This window comes from Gigantopelta aegis, chromosome 2 (genome assembly GCF_016097555.1).
Source record: "Gigantopelta aegis isolate Gae_Host chromosome 2, Gae_host_genome, whole genome shotgun sequence".
NCBI lineage: Eukaryota > Metazoa > Mollusca > Gastropoda > Neomphalida > Peltospiridae > Gigantopelta > Gigantopelta aegis.
This window is the reverse complement of record NC_054700.1, coordinates 976931-995833: the sequence shown is the minus strand read 5'-3', so window position 1 is coordinate 995833 and position 18903 is coordinate 976931. Positions and strand designations below refer to the sequence as shown.

The 18903-nt window shown below is 38.0% G+C and overlaps 1 protein-coding gene across 3 annotated transcripts in view; it reads left to right on the top strand.

Annotated features, from left to right (window-relative positions):
• LOC121379542 (titin-like) overlaps nt 1-18903 on the top strand; it is an 82731-nt gene that overhangs the window by 5681 nt on the left and 58147 nt on the right. For all 3 annotated transcript variants that reach the window (XM_041508189.1, XM_041508201.1, XM_041508196.1), the window contains exons 2-5: nt 3379-3826; nt 5692-6153; nt 8050-8463; nt 15085-15492. In XM_041508189.1, the coding sequence (XP_041364123.1) occupies nt 3437-3826; nt 5692-6153; nt 8050-8463; nt 15085-15492 (1674 nt within the window). In that variant the 5' untranslated portion in view covers nt 3379-3436. The remainder of the gene's footprint in view (nt 1-3378; nt 3827-5691; nt 6154-8049; nt 8464-15084; nt 15493-18903) is intronic.

Below are 18903 nucleotides of genomic sequence, written 5' to 3'. Positions count from 1 at the left end.
ATATAAAAAGCAAACGTGATGACGTCATATATTATTATTGTTTTTTGTTTTGTTTTTTTTATTGTTTTTTTTTTTAAAGATACCACTATAAAACATTGATTTAGTAATTACGTCACATACTTTGGAGGCTTTCACCCCTCTAGAAGAGTATTCCATAAAAAAGCAAAATGACAGAGCAGAAAACTGCATGTATTTTGCCATATCGATCTCAGCGAAGTCGATACTAAACTAGTGTCGGAAATAGAATAAAAAATATTTTCGTCAATTATTTCTCTCATATTAAATGGACAAATAAATATTTAGTAAATACCTGTTTAATGATACTCTACCTAATTTAGCATTTACTTGTTTGGGCTCTCATTGACCTACAAGGTGGTGTTTACTCTTGAAATTAAAATAAAGATTTCGGTAAACAGGAGATTTGTGACCTTTATTGGAACAGACTATAACACATTTTGATGGATGTGTCAGTTTCATTTACCCATAAAGAAATTTTAAATTTAAAACTGCAAGATAACTGATTATTTTGAATTGCAGCATACATTATTAATTTTGACCAGCATATTTAGTGAATATAAATTCAATATAAATACAGTAGGAATGTACACAATCATGCAACCACTTAAAGGTGCTGTATCAGAAGTTATATGTGATCATCTGTTTGTGATAAATATTCTCCAATAAAAATGTATTTTCTACTAGTAGATAAAATCATTTCCTATAATCATAATTATGGGCATATAGTTAAAGGTGTAGTCTTTAAATGTTCAAGCGAAATTTAATAAAAACATGATTTGCAACAGCTGTCATCATGCAACTTTGAGAGCATCTTTAATATCAGAAAATAGATCACAAACTCAAAATTGTTCATGACAGTTTTGCTCAAAAGTTACTTATAAATGTCTACAAATATTTTGTTTTGGAGAGGAATAGGGGTAAACCATCATCAGAAAGATCCCTCACATATTGTAACAGCAATGAAATTGACATATGTTGACCAAACTTTGTTATAATGTGTTCCAATAAAGTGCACAAATCACCTGTTTACTGACATATTTCTTTTAATTTCAAGAGTAAACACCACCTTGTACATCAATGAAAGCCAAAACAAGTAAATGCTAAATTAGGTAGACTATAATTAAATAGATATTTACAAAATATTTACTTGTCTGTTTAATATGTAAGAAATAATCGATGAAAATCATTTTAATTCCATTTCCGACAGCACTATAGTGACATTGTTACAGTCTCATATGTGGAATCTGTGTCACTGTAATGGTTTTTGCAAAAATAGTGACTGGAAAAAAATTGGGGGAAATGTAACAGTAATTAAAGGTAGGAGAGTAATTTATCGTTAGATTTCCCCCAAATTTTGTCCAGACATAAATCATGAAAACTCCCCCAGTTACATTGAAATGAATTCCACATTAGACTGAAACCATATAACCTATATTGCGACTTTGTTAAGATCTCCTGGAACAAAACACAGTCTGCCATTTTGCTTTTTTGTGGAATAGTCTTCAAGAGGGGTGGAAACCTTCTAAGTATGTGACTTAATTAATCTGATGTCATGACAAGTGTGTTATACTTTAGCGCATGTCATGACATTGTTAGATTATGTCATATCGATCGATAGTCGTGTTGAAGAATCTTCCATAAACAAGTAAAATGGCAGACAGCAAGAAAAGGCATGTATTTTGCCCAACGCGATCTCAGCGAAGTTGACATCGGTGACATCGTTAAGTCTGTATGTGGAATCTGTGTCACTGTAATGGATTTTTTTTCACGATTTGTGTCTGGAAATAAATGGGGGGAATCTAATAGTAATTAGGCCTAGAGGTAGCAGAATAATTTATCGTAATTGTTAACAATTTGGTTCGTAACGATTTGGTTCGGACTAAATGCATTTTAGTTAACATTTACTATTACAATAACATATTATGATGCAATAAAGTTTCTTTTTGAAGTAACAAAGGATTACATTCTGTGAATAATAAATATGGCCTGCTAAAAATAAAACAGCATGGGGTTTCAGGTGGCTTTGGAAGAATGTGTGAAAAACTGGGACTTTGTGATGCATTTTAGGGACTTATCATGGAATTAAAATTATACATATATAACAAAATTTAATGATGAGCTAAATGGCAGATGAGATAATCATAAAATAAATCTGTCTGCTGAAATATGATGTGCTATGTTTGGGGGTGTCTTTAGCAGGTGAACTTCTATTTCATCTTCTAGGTATTAAAGAGACATTCCTGAGTTTGCTGCAATTTTTAAGATGTTATCGAATAACAGAGACTTTTTAACGATTGTAATTATATATCAAATATATTTTTCTGCATAAAATATTAGTGTTTTTGATCGTTCTAATATTTGTACTAGGTTAAATTTCATTTTATTATCAAAAATATATTCTTTTTGTACTTACGAAATTATTTGAAGACAAATTCCAGTTTCGGCTTCTTACAAATATTAAAACAACCAGAAACACATTGAATATACAGACACTGGTATTCTAAACAAGTAAATATATGTAATATGTAAGTGTAATCGTAGAAATATTTTATTAGTCGGAAACATTTTACAATGCAGCAAACTCAGGAATGTCCCTTTAAAAATACACAGCTTTTTGCAGGCCGTTATTTCGAACCCTGGATACCATTTCGTGTGGTTTGAGCTTTTTTGTTTCGAGTGTATTGGGTGTGTATTAGTCGAGTTGTTTATGTTGTGTGTGACTGACTGACTGACTGACTCTCTCTCTCTCTCTGTCTCTGTCTCTGTCTCTCTCTCTGTCTCTGTCTCTGTTTGTGTCTGTCCCTGAACAGAACAAACCAGATTCCTGTCAAAACTGGTCAATTTTCACGATCCCAAATTTTCAAAACTTGTAAAATGCAACCCTCTAATCAGCGGATCCTGTCTTAAATTGGATAAATATTGTCCTCGGTGTGATCCAGTGCAAACAGCTCTCACTGTAGTTTCTTCTTTAGAATATCAGTGTCTCTTTAAACATGCTGTTTGTTGGCCTAATGTTGGTAGAAGCCCAAACTTTGTTAAATAGTCTGATCCTCTCTTATTTATTTTTGGATTGTCCTTAATAATCCTCCAAATTATATAATTTTTTTGACAAGCAGTCCATTTTCTTTTTGGTACTTAGTTAACATTTTATTCAGGCTTTTTTTTTTCACTAAGTGTTTTTCCAAATTGTCCATAGCCTGCCATAGACAACAATTTCTTCTTTTCATTTTGGGTACAGACTCTGGCTATGTATGAGCATGTTAAGCATGTGGTTGTATTAACACAGCACTAGATTACTTAACTGCCTAGCCATCTTACATACTAACCTCCCAGTATTCATGTTGTTTTTACCTTCTTTAGTATCTTCGTCAAGAGAATTACAACAAAAACACGTAAAACACAAAAGCAAGATTACAAGATGGAAGACGAAGATGTTCTGGACAGAATTATGAGACACAGATTTCTGTTGGGGACGTTTGATGGTGATAGTATTAGGGCAAGAGACGCATCATCCCCAGAAACAAGCGAAGCAGCTCCAGAAATTGTTACTGCAACAGACGAACAACCTCCAGAAACAAGCGAACTAGGTGCAACAGCAAGTGAACCAACACCCGAAAAAGAAATTGAAACACCACCCCCAGAAGATATCGAACCACCCCCCCCAGAAGAAATTGAACCGCCACCGCCAGAAGAAATCGAACCTTCTCCACAAGAAGATGTTGTACCTGCAGAGGACATAGTGCCAGAGGAGACTGACCAAAGCATCAAGGCTGAAATGAAAGATGATACTCGTGGCGGAAAAGCGCAAGTACATGTCTGCTTGACACACATATTAGTTTAGTTGTATAACTTCTAAATATGTTGTGGGGGGAAAAAAAGGAAAATTAATTTCCAGTTTTATAGATAATGAGTCAGTTTGTCCCATTGTGTTATACTATATTGTCCAATAGGTACAAAGTTATTAGAAGACCTCTACCTATTTAGATACCTTTTACAAACACTAAAGAATAAAAAAAAGATATATAGCAACATGTCAGTGGAGTTTCCTGGTGGCCATCTTGGTTTTCAAAATGGCCACCATTGTAAATTTAGTTTTTACAATTCTACCACATCCAGGCAAAAAACACTCTTAAATTTTCTGTGTGGACGTGTTCATGAGATGTTAAGTAATCATAAAATGCTAATAATTTAAGAGTTAAATTTTAGGATTTTAAAGTAAGGTCAAGTCATAGGCTTTAATGTGCACATTCAGAACAAACTGTTGTAGTGCACACCTGTCATGGGCTCCTCCGTCCAGGACAGGAAACGGGTTCGGGTGGGTGGGAGGAAGGGACCACCTGTGCTGGCATGTGCAAGAGAGCACCAGCAGCCCACAGACCGGGATCGGTAGCAGGCGGGGACATTTTTTGGTGCTATTGCATTTTAAATATCCCATAGGATTAAGTGAAAAAGGTAAAGTTGTGTGCACATTTCTTAAAGTAATTTTGGCGCATTTTGGAATAGTTCATCGAAAGAGAAAGAGGAGCTACTGCTTAATTTTGAATTACATTTGCCGAATGGTAGCTCATACTAAATATGTGTATCCCTAATATATGTACAAACATATTTTCTTTTTTCTCACCAAAAATGTTGACCCACATACACAGATTACAAATATTCTTGCATATGTAGTGAAAGCATGCCCACCTACCTTTGTTTCGGTATGCTAGTAATGTAAAAATATCATTTACAATGGCAGTCATTTTAAAAACCAATGTTACTATAATGTTTATTTCTTTGTGTATTATTCTTTAGTATGTGTAAGATATTATTGCATCACACAATGGGCTTAATGAAAAAAGCAGTCATTTTCCCCTAGGATGGAGTGTTTAAAATTGCCATTAAAAACTGTCTAATTCAGCACAAACTAAATGACATAAAACCATCATTAAACATGGTATATACCATAGTTCACGGTACAACCCTTAGTCTACCCAAACTATTTCTTGAAAAAACCTTTGAAACTGTGCTTATGTTAATAACATCATAAGCATATAGCTTCGAAAATAAATGCACTTTATACCCGGAAGACCTAAGTAATGCCTGGGAATTCAATGGCCATTCAGATGCAAATAAGAGGCCCGAAAAAGGTGTAAACCTAAACTTTAACTGGAATTACACTTATTAAATCATGCAAATTGCATTAGACAATGTAAGAAAAAGTGTTATGTGAGACTCTAACCATCAAAAGATGACACTATATTGCTTCTATTTGTCAAATTTATATCAGATAAATATACAATCAACCTCATTTACATGTCCATCTTAATAACTATTTGATACGCAAGACAAAATTATTATTATTATTTTTTAAATTAAAACTTTAACATGAAAGTCTGATTCCTAAAAAGAAGAAATAACCAACGATTAGGGACTATTGCAAAAACAAAACTGCATACGGAAAGAACAGAAAACGTGTAACATACATGTAGTACTTCACCTCCACGTTTGTATGTGGTTTTATTAACATGAATGAATGAATGTTTAACGACACCCCAGCACAAAAATACACATTGGCTATTGGGTGTCAATTTTTTTTATTAACACAGCACTAAGTTGGCTGGCTGGCTGTGTCACATACTAACCTCCCAGCCAAGACTCGTGCTATATCCATGTTGTTTTTGTCTTCTTTAGTATCGTCCAGACAGTCACAACACTGCAGATAATGAAGATGATCTGGACAGAATCATGAGGCAGAGATTTCTCTCATTGTCGGAGGATAGTGATGACTTTCCGAGAAGACGTGAACCACCTCCAGAAGAAATTGAACCACCACCCCCAGAAGATATAGAACCACCACCCCCAGAAGAAATCGAACCACCACCTCCAGAAGAAATTGAACCACCCCCCCCAGAAGAAATCGTTGCCCCATCCCCAGAAGAAATCGAACCTTCTCCACAAGATGTTGCACCTGCAGATGACATAGCGCCAGACCAGACTGACGAAAGCATCAAGGCTGAAATGGAAGACGAGACTGGCACTTATCAGAGTCCTGTGCTAACGGATCTTGTTAAGAAGCTCAACAAACCAGCAGGAGGACTGGAAGGATTGCTGGGCACGCCAGACGAAGAACCAATGGTGTTCCGCAGGGCCATGGTCAGTTTGTTTTTGTTTAACGACACCACTAGAGCACATTGATAAATTAATCATCGGCTATTGGATGTCAAACATTTGATAATTGTGAAAGCACACACTAAGGCCTTTGATCAGTTGTGGTGCACTGGTTGGAACAAGAAAACCCCCAATTAGTTGAATGGGTCCAGTGAGGTGGTTTTATCCTGTGACGCAAGCAGCTCAAGCGAACACTCAACCGACTGACCTAAATCCCACCCCTCCATGGTCAGAGGCAGTTAATCTGTGTGAAGTATCCTTGTGCTTGACACACATATTAGTCTAATTGTATAACTTCTAAATGAACCTATTATGGGGAAAAAGTGAAGGAAAATGAATTTATTTCTCAATCAGTAAGCCCAATAGCGTCCCAGATTTAAATCCTCATGTGTGGGGCTTGGAGAATGTTTTCCCCAGCACTTAAGTTAAAGGCCTCAAGTCTTTTCGAAGATTCACTGAAATATGGTGTAGGGCTAACAAATTAAAAATTTTAGTCACTTGAAATCTTTCTTTGATAGGGAAAATTGGCAAGAAGTTACCAAAAACAATTACCATTTACTATTGTTTATGTTTCAGTTTGATATGAAAACACCATCTTGATCAAATACAAGAAGGCTGCCATTTTATTTGGAAGCTGTGCATTTGCTTTACATTAATTGCTTTTGGTCTTTTCATGCACCTTTTTGAAGACTCCTTGATATATGGTGTAGGGCTAACAAATTTAAGGTTTTAGTCACTTGAAATATTTCTTTGACAATAAACGTTGGCTAATATTAAGTCATTGTAACTTATGAAAAACGTACTTGTAATGAAATTATACAATTACAATAATTATTTATCTCTCTTTATGATCCTAACAAATTGGTTTGAAGTTATATGGCAATTAGATGTGTAGTGAATCCTGAAGCTGTGAATTTGCTTTACATTAATTGCTTTTGATTGTTTCATGCACCAATCATAAAGTGCTTAATACATTTTAGTTTTTAGTCACTTCTGGTCTTTCTATGAAAATGGAAATTGACAAGACATTACAAAAGTGATTAGCCTTTACTTAAGGGTGAATAGGACATAATGCTATCATCACCAAATCCAAGATGGCTGACTTTTTTGACAGAAAATATTTTTACTAGTAAGGTCATGCCAATCTACATTTTAACTCATCAAAACATTAGAAACTGCTTTAAATGAACTTTATTTATCTCCATTGTAAACAGATCCTAATAATTTGTTGGGGCATTTATATATTAATTTGATTTTAATGTGGGGAATCAATGCTTTATCTCTTGAGTCATTAGGCCTCCACTTCCGATGTCTATTAATTATATCTGTAGTGACATAGGTTTTTATCCTGAAGACAACATGCTTTTACATGACCTCAAAATGATAAAACCATATTTCCATATCAAAATCATATCTCTGCACAAGGCAGAGTCAAAAGTTGAATAGAATGGAATTCATAGCAAAAATGTTTAGTCAATTTTGTGTACCAATTTGCTTGAATTCTGGTGTGGGGGTCAGAAGGGTTTTAATCCGAACCCTTCAGGGACTTGGATTGACAATACATGTAGCACAGTGCAGGACCGTAGGAACGACTTTGGGATGGGGGGGGGGGGGGGGGGGGGAGGGGGCACTGACGGATCGGGTACAAACTCTATATCAGATTTTGGTTACAATGGCAAACATTAATGTGATAAAATAAAATAAAAGCTCACAAGTAGGGGTAGGACATGCCCCCCCTGGTTCCTACGGGCCTGCAGTGACATAATTACACATTTGTATGTGGTTGTATTAAGACAGCACTAGGTTGACTGGCTGGCTGTGTCACATACTGACCTCCAGTCAAGACTCGTGCTATATCCATGTTGTATTTGTCTTCTTCAGTATTATCCAGATGATTACAACACTACAGATGACGAAGATATTCTGGACAGAATCAATAGGCATAGACATATCTTGGGGACGAAGGATGGTAATGGTTATCTGAGAAGAAGTGAACCACCCCCAGAAATGAGCGAAGTAGCTCCAGTAATTGCTACTGCCACAGACGAACAACCCCCAGAAGAAATCGAACCTCCGCCCCCAGAAGAAAGTGAACCACTACCCCCAGAAGAAATCGAACCGCCACTGCCAGAAGAAATTGAACCGCCATCGCCAGAAGAAATTGAACCTTCTCCACAAGAAGACACTGCACCTGCAGAAGACATAGCACCAGAGATGACTGACGAAAGCATCAAGGCTGAAATGGAAGACGAGACTGTACCAACGGAGCCTGATGAGAAGCGTGGGTCACCACAGGTACGACTGGAGGTAGCGCTGGGCACGTTGGAGGGGATACGTCACAAGTATACTTCTGCTTGACACACATATTAGTCTGGTTGTATAACTTCTAAATGAACAGGTTGTGGGGAAAAGAGTAAAGGAAAATTAATTAATTTCGGAATCAGTACACCCCATAGTGTCCCAGACAAACAATCCCCATGTGGGGCATGGGGAATTTGTATCCCAGCACTTTGCAACTGAGGGCCTCAAGACCTTTTTGAAGACTCCTTGATATATGGTGTAGGGCTAACAAATTTAAGGTTTTAGTCACTTGAAATATTTCTTTGATAATAAACGTTGGCTAATATTAAGTCATTGTAACTTATGAAAAACGTACTTGTAATGAAATTATACAATTACAATAATTATTTATCTCTCTTTATGATCCTAACAAATTGGTTTGAAGTTATATGGCAATTAGATGTGTAGTGAATCCTGAAGCTGTGAATTTGCTTTACATTAATTGCTTTTGATTGTTTAATAAAGTGTTTAATACATTTTAGTTTTTAGTCACTTCTGGTCTTTCTATGAAAATAGAAATTGACAAACATTACAAAAGTGATTAGCCTTTACTTAAGGGTGAATATGACATAATGCCATCATCACCAAACCCAAGATGGCCGACTCTTGACATAATTTTTGTTTTTAATTACATGTAGTTACGGTAGCTCACACCAGTCTGACTCAGCAAAACATTTGAAACTGCTTGAAATGAACTTTTATTTATCTCCATTACAGATCTGATAATTTGGTCTTAATTTTGGGGTAATTACCAAGTTGTCGGAATATGACAGCAACTGGGGTAGGGCTTTTATATATTAATTTGATTTTGATCTGGGGAACCAATGTTTTATCGCTTGAATGATGCATTGGGGCTACTACCCTCTGCCTCCACTTGTGACACATACTAATTATATCTGTAGTGGCACAGGTTTTCATCCTGAAGACCATATTTTTTCACATCTCTGAAAGACAAAACCGTATTCTCATATCAAAATTGTATCTCTGCACACCGGCGGAACCCGTCATGAGGACAGCCTACAGCCATCAAGTCCATAATAGAAATGTAGAGGATTGTCACCAAAAAGATAAAAATGCATGTACAAGGTCAAAATAGGGTGTTGCATCAGATATCATTATAGTCAGTGATGCGTCATATCGTGAAATGGCTTCTGAGTGTCCACCATAAACATTTCTTGGATGTTGTAATCCTGATCAAACAACTCCTTTACCAGAATGTTTACAAGCAATCGTTGAATATTTATGCCTAAGAAAGCATAATTTACCAACTACTTTTAATGGCCTACCAAATTTCAGGTTATCAATTTAGTGTGTGACGTTGACATATATGACCGTTACAATACTGACTGTCTGTTTGGATATCAGAGGTTATTCCTGTGGACCCTTCAATTGTTGTCCAATTCCTGGCATAATCCAGTATAGTGGAGGCAGCCAATGTGTCAGCATGTGCTTGTTATTAGTTTAATACATGACCATTCACTTTCAAGTGATCAATGAGCATATTTATGCTAATTAAACCAATGGAGATATCGCATACATTTTCCACTGAACGTACTGCTCCGGGAGGTCTCATCAGTTCTAATTTGAGACAGCCTGACAATAACTATTGAACAATCAGACCATTGTTCAGTGTTTTACTTCATCCTGCTATAGTTTAGGGTTGATAATCTTACATATTTTAAAGAAACATTTGTTCAGATCCCTTAATGTTGTAACTCTTATATTGGTCCTAGATAGTCCATGTAGTGGTCAAATGTACTGTACTTATTTGTTTACTACATAATGTAGGAATGCAACACTTAATAGGATGTCTTCAAGCAGTAGTGGCCAGAGTACTGTTATATTTCATAAACTAGTGAAGCAATCATTTAAGTTTTCAGTCATTAAAGAAATGCATGAAAACGTTGAAAGCAATTAATGCGAAAGCATATTGTTGATTCAGGATTCGAACCCATGTCACTATGTATCTAGTTTCCCTAGAAATTCAGACCAAATTATCTGTAATAGAGATAAAAAAAAATTCATTACAAGCGGTTTCAGTTGTTTTTGGTGAGTTAGAATGACTTAAGTTAACCAGTAAACAATGTTTCGATTTCAATACTTCAATATAATTTCAATATAACCACATTAGACATTAGTTAGCCCATCCTTATAGGAAAATATAACTACATGTACAACATGTACATACAGAGCCTGAAGGCAACATGGAAAAAACATATCCACGTCATAGATGATATCATCAGTCTCTTTTCCTCTTGGCTTGCCACTGAGGACATATTCGACTAACTTTTTTTGTTTTCATTTTATATTTATGCTACTCTAGCGATACACTATATTATTATTTAGTGTTCGGTTTAAACTATTGTGGAAACCGGCCTTGGTGGTGTTGTGGTTAGGCCATCGGTCTACAGGCTGGTAGGTACTGGGTTTGGATCCCAGTCGAGGCATGGGATTTTTAATCCAGATACCGACTCCAAACCCTGAGTGAGTGCTCCGCAAGGCTCAATGGGTAGGTGTAAACCACTTGCACCGACCAGTGATCCATAACTGGTTCAACAAAGGCCATGGTTTGTGTTATCCTGCCTGTGGGAAGTGCAAATAAAAGATCCCTTGCTGCCTGTCCTAAAAGAGTAGCCTATGTGGCGACAGTGGGTTTCCTCCAAAAAACAGTGTTAGAATGACCATATGTTTGACGTCCAATAGCCAATGATAAGATAAAAAATCATGTCCCTGGGGTACCCCCATCTCATGTCCTAGGGTATCCTGGCCTCATGTCCCAGGGTACCCCGGACTCATGTCCCAGGGTATCCCGGCCTCATGTCAAAGGGTACCCCAGCCTCATGTCCCAGGGTACCCCAGCCTCATGTCTCAGGATACCCATATCATGTCCTAGGGTATCCTGGCCTCGTGTCCCAGGGTATCCTGGCCTCATGTCCCAGGGTACACTGGCCTCATGTCCCAGGGTACCCCGGACTCGTGTCCCAGGGTATCCCAGCCTCATGTCCCAGGGTACCCCAGCCTCATGTCTCACGGTACCACAGCCTCATGTCCCTGGGGTACCCCCATCTCATGTCCCAGGGTATCCCGGCGTCATGTCCCAGGGTATCCCGGCGTCATGTCCCAGGGTACACCGACCTCATGTCCCAGGGTATCCCAGCCTCATGTCCCAGGGTACACTGGCCTGATGTCCCAGGGTATCCCAGCCTCATGTCCCAGGGTACACCGGCCTCATGTCCCAGGGTATCCTGGCCTCATGTCCCAGGGTACCCCAGCCTCATGTCCCAGGGTATCCCAGCCTCATGTCCCAGAAAATCATGGCTTATCATAGTGTATGAACAAAAATGTATAGTTTTTAAAATTGTGGAAGCTGTGACTATGTTTATAGCGACAGTCACTTACACGCGGTTGGAGCTGGAACTGGAACTTTTAGTGCGGGTTAGTTTGACCATATTAAATTTTAAATTTTATCTTTTCTAGGTATAATCACACAATATAAATTATTGTTCTTGCCAAAAAAAATTCCATCCCAAATTAGCAATTAGCACAACCAAATTTTATACATATGTATGAATAAAATTCATTGTGACTCCTTTTGAAAGGTGATTATGTACAGCTTGGAAATGATTTCGTTGTGCTGGAGATATATGGATGACATGGTATATGGATGGATGACATTAGGTATATGGATGGATGACATTAGGTATATGGGTGGATGACATTAGGTATATGGATGGATGACATTAGGTATGAGGATGACATTAGGTATATGGATGACATTAGGTATATGGATGGCTGACATTAAGTATATGGGTGGATGACATTAGGTATATGGATGGATGACATTAGGTATGAGGATGACATTAGGTATACGGATGACATTAGACATTAGGTATGAGGATGACATTAGGTATATGGGTGGATGACATTAGGTATATGGTTGGATGACATTAGGTATATGGATGACATTGGATATAAGGATGACATTAGGTATAAGGATGACATTAGGTATATGGATGGATGACATTAGTATATATGGATGACATTAGGTATATATGGATGACATTAGGTATATGGATGGATGACATTAGGTGGATATTAGGATGGATGACATTAAGCATACTGAAGTTATTAAAAAATATAAGAACATTTAAAAATAATATACTTGAAATAGATGAGAGACTTTTGCTAGTTATTCTGCAAATCTGATTTGTATATTGCTTGGTAATAACAAAAATAACTGTATAGGTAATGGTGATCTGATTGGTTATTCTCGTTTTGAATGAACATAATGAACCTTAGTTTTTATTGATCTTAACAAAGTTAGAAGGTGAGATACAGATATCTCTGTCTACGTTAAAGGGAGTAACCTTTTTATAGCCATTTTAATGTATATTGGCAAATATAATTTCTTTTAAAAAATTATTAAAATTACAATTTATTTACATTTTCTTACTTTGAAATGAATATGAATATCTGTTAAATTGTTTTGCCATGGGATACATAGAGAAAAATATGAATGGCTGTTTGATACGATTTATCTTACGAGTTGTTTAAAAAACATAATTAAAAAGATAAATAGTGTCTGAAAGACACAAATGTAACATTCTGTATTTTACACATCTGTACATCATCCATGGAAACCTGATGGGCATAAGGAATAGAGAAGGAATTTTTGCAGCCTTTGGTCCTTCCGTCACTTCGCTAATCTGGTCCTGGTGCTCTTTTGCAAGTTAACAATGCCAGATTGAGACACCAACAGGGCCAGGGTTGTAATGGATGGCCTCACACAAAATGGTGTCCAATATATGGATTGGCCAGCATTCTTACGAGATTTGTCACCTATTGAACATATGTCTGGGATGAGTTGAGCATACGATTGAGAGACTGGTATTCCAGAATTGTCCTCCAAGCAGGGCGGCAGGCTCCACCCTACAAGTTCGTGGTCTTGAGTGAATATATACTTGAGCGACACATGGTTTCACTCACTAATGAAATGGTGGTTTTGTGTGGAAGTTTGTTTTTTGACCCCTAGCTACTCACAAGTGGTCTAACATTTTCCTTGTGGGTCTCCAGTGCTGATTTGCATGCTTTTGGTACACAAAACTGACCAAACATTATTGCTATGACTTTTATAGTAATCAACTTGCTGTCTGACAAAACTGACCAATATTGAAATATGTAGCCTGTAATTTGTTACCAGTAGTATAATTCTAGTTCAGAATTAATATATCTAATAATGCTATGATTGATAATATCGGTAATATTGTGGTATCGCATATCACATACAGTAGCAGCACAAATATTCTTTACATTCCAACATTTAAATATTCTGAAAACAAATTATAAATTATTTTACATCAATTATTTAATTTAATTAAGTTGCTGAAATTATTATTCACTTGACAAAGTAGAAGCAAAATTTACCCAGTGACTATAGAGATAAATTATTACAGATAACAAGTGACTATACAGTGAAGAAGATGAAAGATACATATATTAGCACATATTTAGTGAAATATTGATTATAGTTATCACTCTTAAAGTCTTTTGCCATTTTTCTGAACTGATTTCTGTACAACATTTACTCACAAAAGTGTGAAAATATTATTCTCAAACCCTAGATGGCATATTGTTACAATAATGAACCAGTTATATCAATGATCTTTTCGCTATATAGCACATAAAAGAAATATAATTTGAAATAATAATACCCCCCCCCCCCCCCCCCCCCCCCCCACACTTAATTAGTGTTACATCTTGATGATAACAAGAGATTGATAATCACTATATACATAATCACAACTTCCAAAAACTTTCACAAACTAAGGGGTGGAATTTTATTCCAGTGGTAAAGCACACGCTTGATGCAGTCGGTCTATGATTGATCCCCGTCAGTGGGCCCATTGACAATTTCTCATTTCAGCCAATGCACCTTGGTATGTGCTATCCTGTCTGTGGAATGATGCCTATAACAGATCCCTTGCTACTAATTGAAAAGTATAGTGGGTTTTCTCACTAAAAATTACCATGTTTGACATCCAATAATCGTGATTACTAAATCAATGTGCTCTAGTGGTGTCGTTAAACAATATAAGTTTTAACCTTTTTGGTTGAACTCTCCCTCACTGGGCCCTGCCAAGGTCGAGAACCCTGCCCAGGCCCCAGTCACAGTCCCTGTGGTAACTCAAGGAGTGTTGTGCTAGACAGGACAGGCCTGCAGAGGAAGTACTAGGGTCTCCTGGCACTGGGGTCCTGGGTATTGTGAAGTGGACACAGTCATGCATACGGATTCTTTCAGTTCTAGTCTGGTGTGGGAAACGCACAGTGGTTTCACTAGCCTCCTGGCACAGGGTAGTTCCCTCCCTTCTGTAGGGGTTTTGGAAAGAGGGTTGAGAAGGGATTTAATCCCAACTCTTCAGGGACTTGGATTGGCAACAAATGTAACGTAGTTACTAAGTTACATGTTTGTATGTGGTTGTATTAACACAGCACTAGGTTGACTGGCTGGCTGTGTCACATACAATAACCTCCCAGTCAAGACTTGTGCTATATCCATATTGTTTTCGTCTTCTTTAGTATCGTCCAGACGATCACAACACTGCAGATAACGAAGATGATCTGGACAGAATCATGAGGCAGAGATTTCTCTCGTTGTCGGAGGATAGTGACGACTTTCCGAGAAGAAGTGAACGACAACCAGAAATGAGTGAAGTAGCTCCAGTAACTGCAACAGATGAACAACCCCCAGAAGAAATCGAACCTCCGCCCCCAGAAGAAAGCGAACCACTACCCCCAGAAGAAATCAAACCACCACTGCCAGAAGAAATTGAACCGCCATCGCCAGAAGAAATTGAACCTTCTCCACAAGAAGACACTGCACCTGCAGAAGACATAGCACCAGAGATGACTGACGAAAGCATCAAGGCTGAAATGGAAGACGAGACTGTACCAACGGAGCCTGATGAGAAGCGTGGGTCACCACAGGTACGACTGGAGGTAGCGCTGGGCACGTTGGAGGGGATACATCACAAGTATACTTCTGCTTGACACACATATTAGTCTGGTTGTATAACTTCTAAATGAACAGGTTGTGGGGAAAAGAGTAAAGGAAAATTAATTAATTTCGGAATCGGTACACCCCATAGTGTCCCAGACAAACAATCCCCATGTGGGGCATGGGGAATTTGTATCCCAGCACTTTGCAACTGAGGGCCTCAAGACCTTTTTGAAGACTCCTTGATATATGGTGTAGGGCTAACAAATTTAAGGTTTTAGTCACTTGAAATATTTCTTTGACAATAAACGTTGGCTAATATTAAGTCATTGTAACTTATGAAAAACGTACTTGTAATGAAATTATACAATTACAATAATTATTTATCTCTCTTTATGATCCTAACAAATTGGTTTGAAGTTATATGGCAATTAGATGTGTAGTGAATCCTGAAGCTGTGAATTTGCTTTACATTAATTGCTTTTGATTGTTTCATGCACCAATCATAAAGTGCTTAATACATTTTAGTTTTTAGTCACTTCTGGTCTTTCTATAAAAATAGAAATTGACAAACATTACAAAAGTGATTAGCCTTTACTTAAGGGTGAATATGACATAATGCCATCATCACCAAACCCAAGATGGCCGACTCTTTTGACATAATTTTTGTTTTTAATTACATGTAGTTATGGTAGCTCACACCAGTCTGTCTCAGCAAAACATTTGAAACTGCTTGAAATGAACTTTTATTTATCTCCATTACAGATCTGATAATTTGGTCTTAATTTTGGGGTAATTACCAAGTTGTCGGAATATGACAGCAACTGGGGTAGGGCTTTTATATATTAATTTCATTTTAATCTGGGGAACCAATGCTTTATCTCTTGAGTTATGCATTGGGGCTACTACCCTCTGCCTCCACTTGTGACACATACTAATTATATCTGTAGTGGCACAGGTTTTCATCCTGAAGACCATATTGTTTCACATCTCTGAAAGACAAAACCGTATTCTCATATCAAAATTGTATCTCTGCACACCGGCGGAACCCGTCATGAGGACAGCCTACAGCCATCAAGTCCATAATAGAAATGTAGAGGATTGTCACCAAAAAGATAAAAATGCATGTACACGGTCAAAATAGGGTGTTGCATCAGATATCATTGTAGTCAGTGATGCGTCATATCATGAAATGGCTTCTGAGTGTACACCATAAACATTTGTTTGATGTTGTAACCCTGATCAAACAACTCCTTTTCTAGAACGTTTACAACAAGCAATCGTTGAATATTTATGCCTAAGAAAGCATAATTTACCAACTACTTTTAATGGCCTACCAAATTTTAGGTTATCAATTTAGTGTGTGACGTTGACATATATGACCGTTACAATACTGACTGTCTGTTCGGATATCAGAGGTTATTCCTGTGGACCCTTCAATTGTTGTTCAATTCCTGGCATAATCCAGTATAGTGGAGGCAGCCAATGTGTCAGCATGTTATTGTTATTAGTTTAATACATGACCATTCACTTTCAAGTGATCAATGAGCATATTTATGCTAATTAAACCAATGGAGATATCGCATACATTTTCCACTGAACGTACTGCTCCGGGAGGTCTCGTCAGTTCTAATTTGAGACAGCCTGACAATAACTATTGAACAATCAGACCATTGTTCAGTGTTTTACTTCATCCTGCTATAGTTTAAGGTTGATAATCTTACATATTTTAAAGAAACATTTGTTCAGATCCCTTAATGTTGTAACTCTTATATTGGTCCTAGATAGTCCATGTAGTGGTCAAATGTACATTGTAGATGACGGTTTATTTGTTTACTACATAATGTAGGAATGCAACACTTAATAGGATGTCTTCAAGCAGTAGTGGCCAGAGTACTGTTATATTTCATAAACGAGTGAAGCAATCATTTAAGTTTCCAGTCATTAAAGAAATGCATGAAAACGTTGAAAGCAATTAATGCGAAAGCATATTGTTGATTCAGGATTCGAACCCATGTCACTATGTATCTAGTTTCCCTAGAAATTCAGACCAAATTATCTGTAATAGAGATAAAAAAAAAATTCATTACAAGCAGTTTCAGTTGTTTTTGGTGAGTTAGAATGACTTAAGTTAACCAGTAAACAATGTTTCGATTTCAATACTTCAATATAATTTCAATATAACCACATTAGACATTAGTTAGCCCATCCTTATAGGAAAATATAACTACATGTACAACATGTACATACAGAGCCTGAAGGCAACATGGAAAATACATATCCACGTCATAGATGATATCATCAGTCTCTTTTCCTCTTGGCTTGCCACTGAGGACATATTCGACTAACTTTTTTTTTTTTCATTTTATATTTATGCTACTCTAGCGATACACTATATTATTATTTATTGTGGTGTTGTGGTTAGGCCATCAGTCTACAGGCTGGTAGGTACTGGGGTTCGGATCCCAGTCGAGGCATGGGATTTTTAATCCAGATACCGACTCCAAACCCTGAGTGAGTGCTCCGCAAGGCTCAATGGGTAGGTGTAAACCACTTGCACCGACCAGTGATCCATAACTGGTTCCACAAAGGCCATGGTTTGTGCTATCCTGCCTGTGGGAAGCACAAATAAAAGATCCCTTGCTGCCTGTTGTAAAAGAGTAGCCTATGTGGCGACAGCGAGTTTCCTCTAAAAAACAGTGTCAGAATGACCATATGTTTGATGTCCAATAGCCAGTGATAAGATAAAAAAATCAATGTGCTCTAGTGGCGTCGTTAAATAAAACAAACTTTACTTTCTCAAACTATCGTGAAATGCGCCATGTTTGAAACCACAGTTTTTATTTTCTTTGTTTTCTCCGCGACCAGATTTGCTGGTCTTTTTACCCCAGACTAATATTCTGGGGGTACCCTGGCCTCATGTCCCTGGGGTATCCCGGCCTCATGTCCCGCAGGTACCCCAGCCTGATGTTCCGCAGGTACCCCAGCCTCATGTCCCTGGGGTACCCCGGCCTCATGTCCCTGGGGTATCCCGGCCTCATGTCCCGCGGGTACCCCGGCCTGATGTTCCGCAGGTACCCCAGCCTCATGTCCCTGGGGTACCCCGGCCTCATGTCTCGGGGGTATCCCGGCCTCATGTCCTGCAGGTACCCCGGCCTGATGTTCCGCAGGTACCCTGGCCTCATGTCCCTGGGGTACCCCGGCCTCATGTCCCTGGGGTACCCAAGCCTAATATCCCGGGGGTACACTGGCCTCATGTCCCTGGAGTACCCCCATCTCATGTCCCAGGGTATCCCGGCCTCATGTCCCAGGGTACACCGGCCTCATGTCCCAGGGTATCCTGGCCTCATGTCCCAGGGTACCCCAGCCTCATGTCCCAGGGTATCCCAGCCTCATGTCCC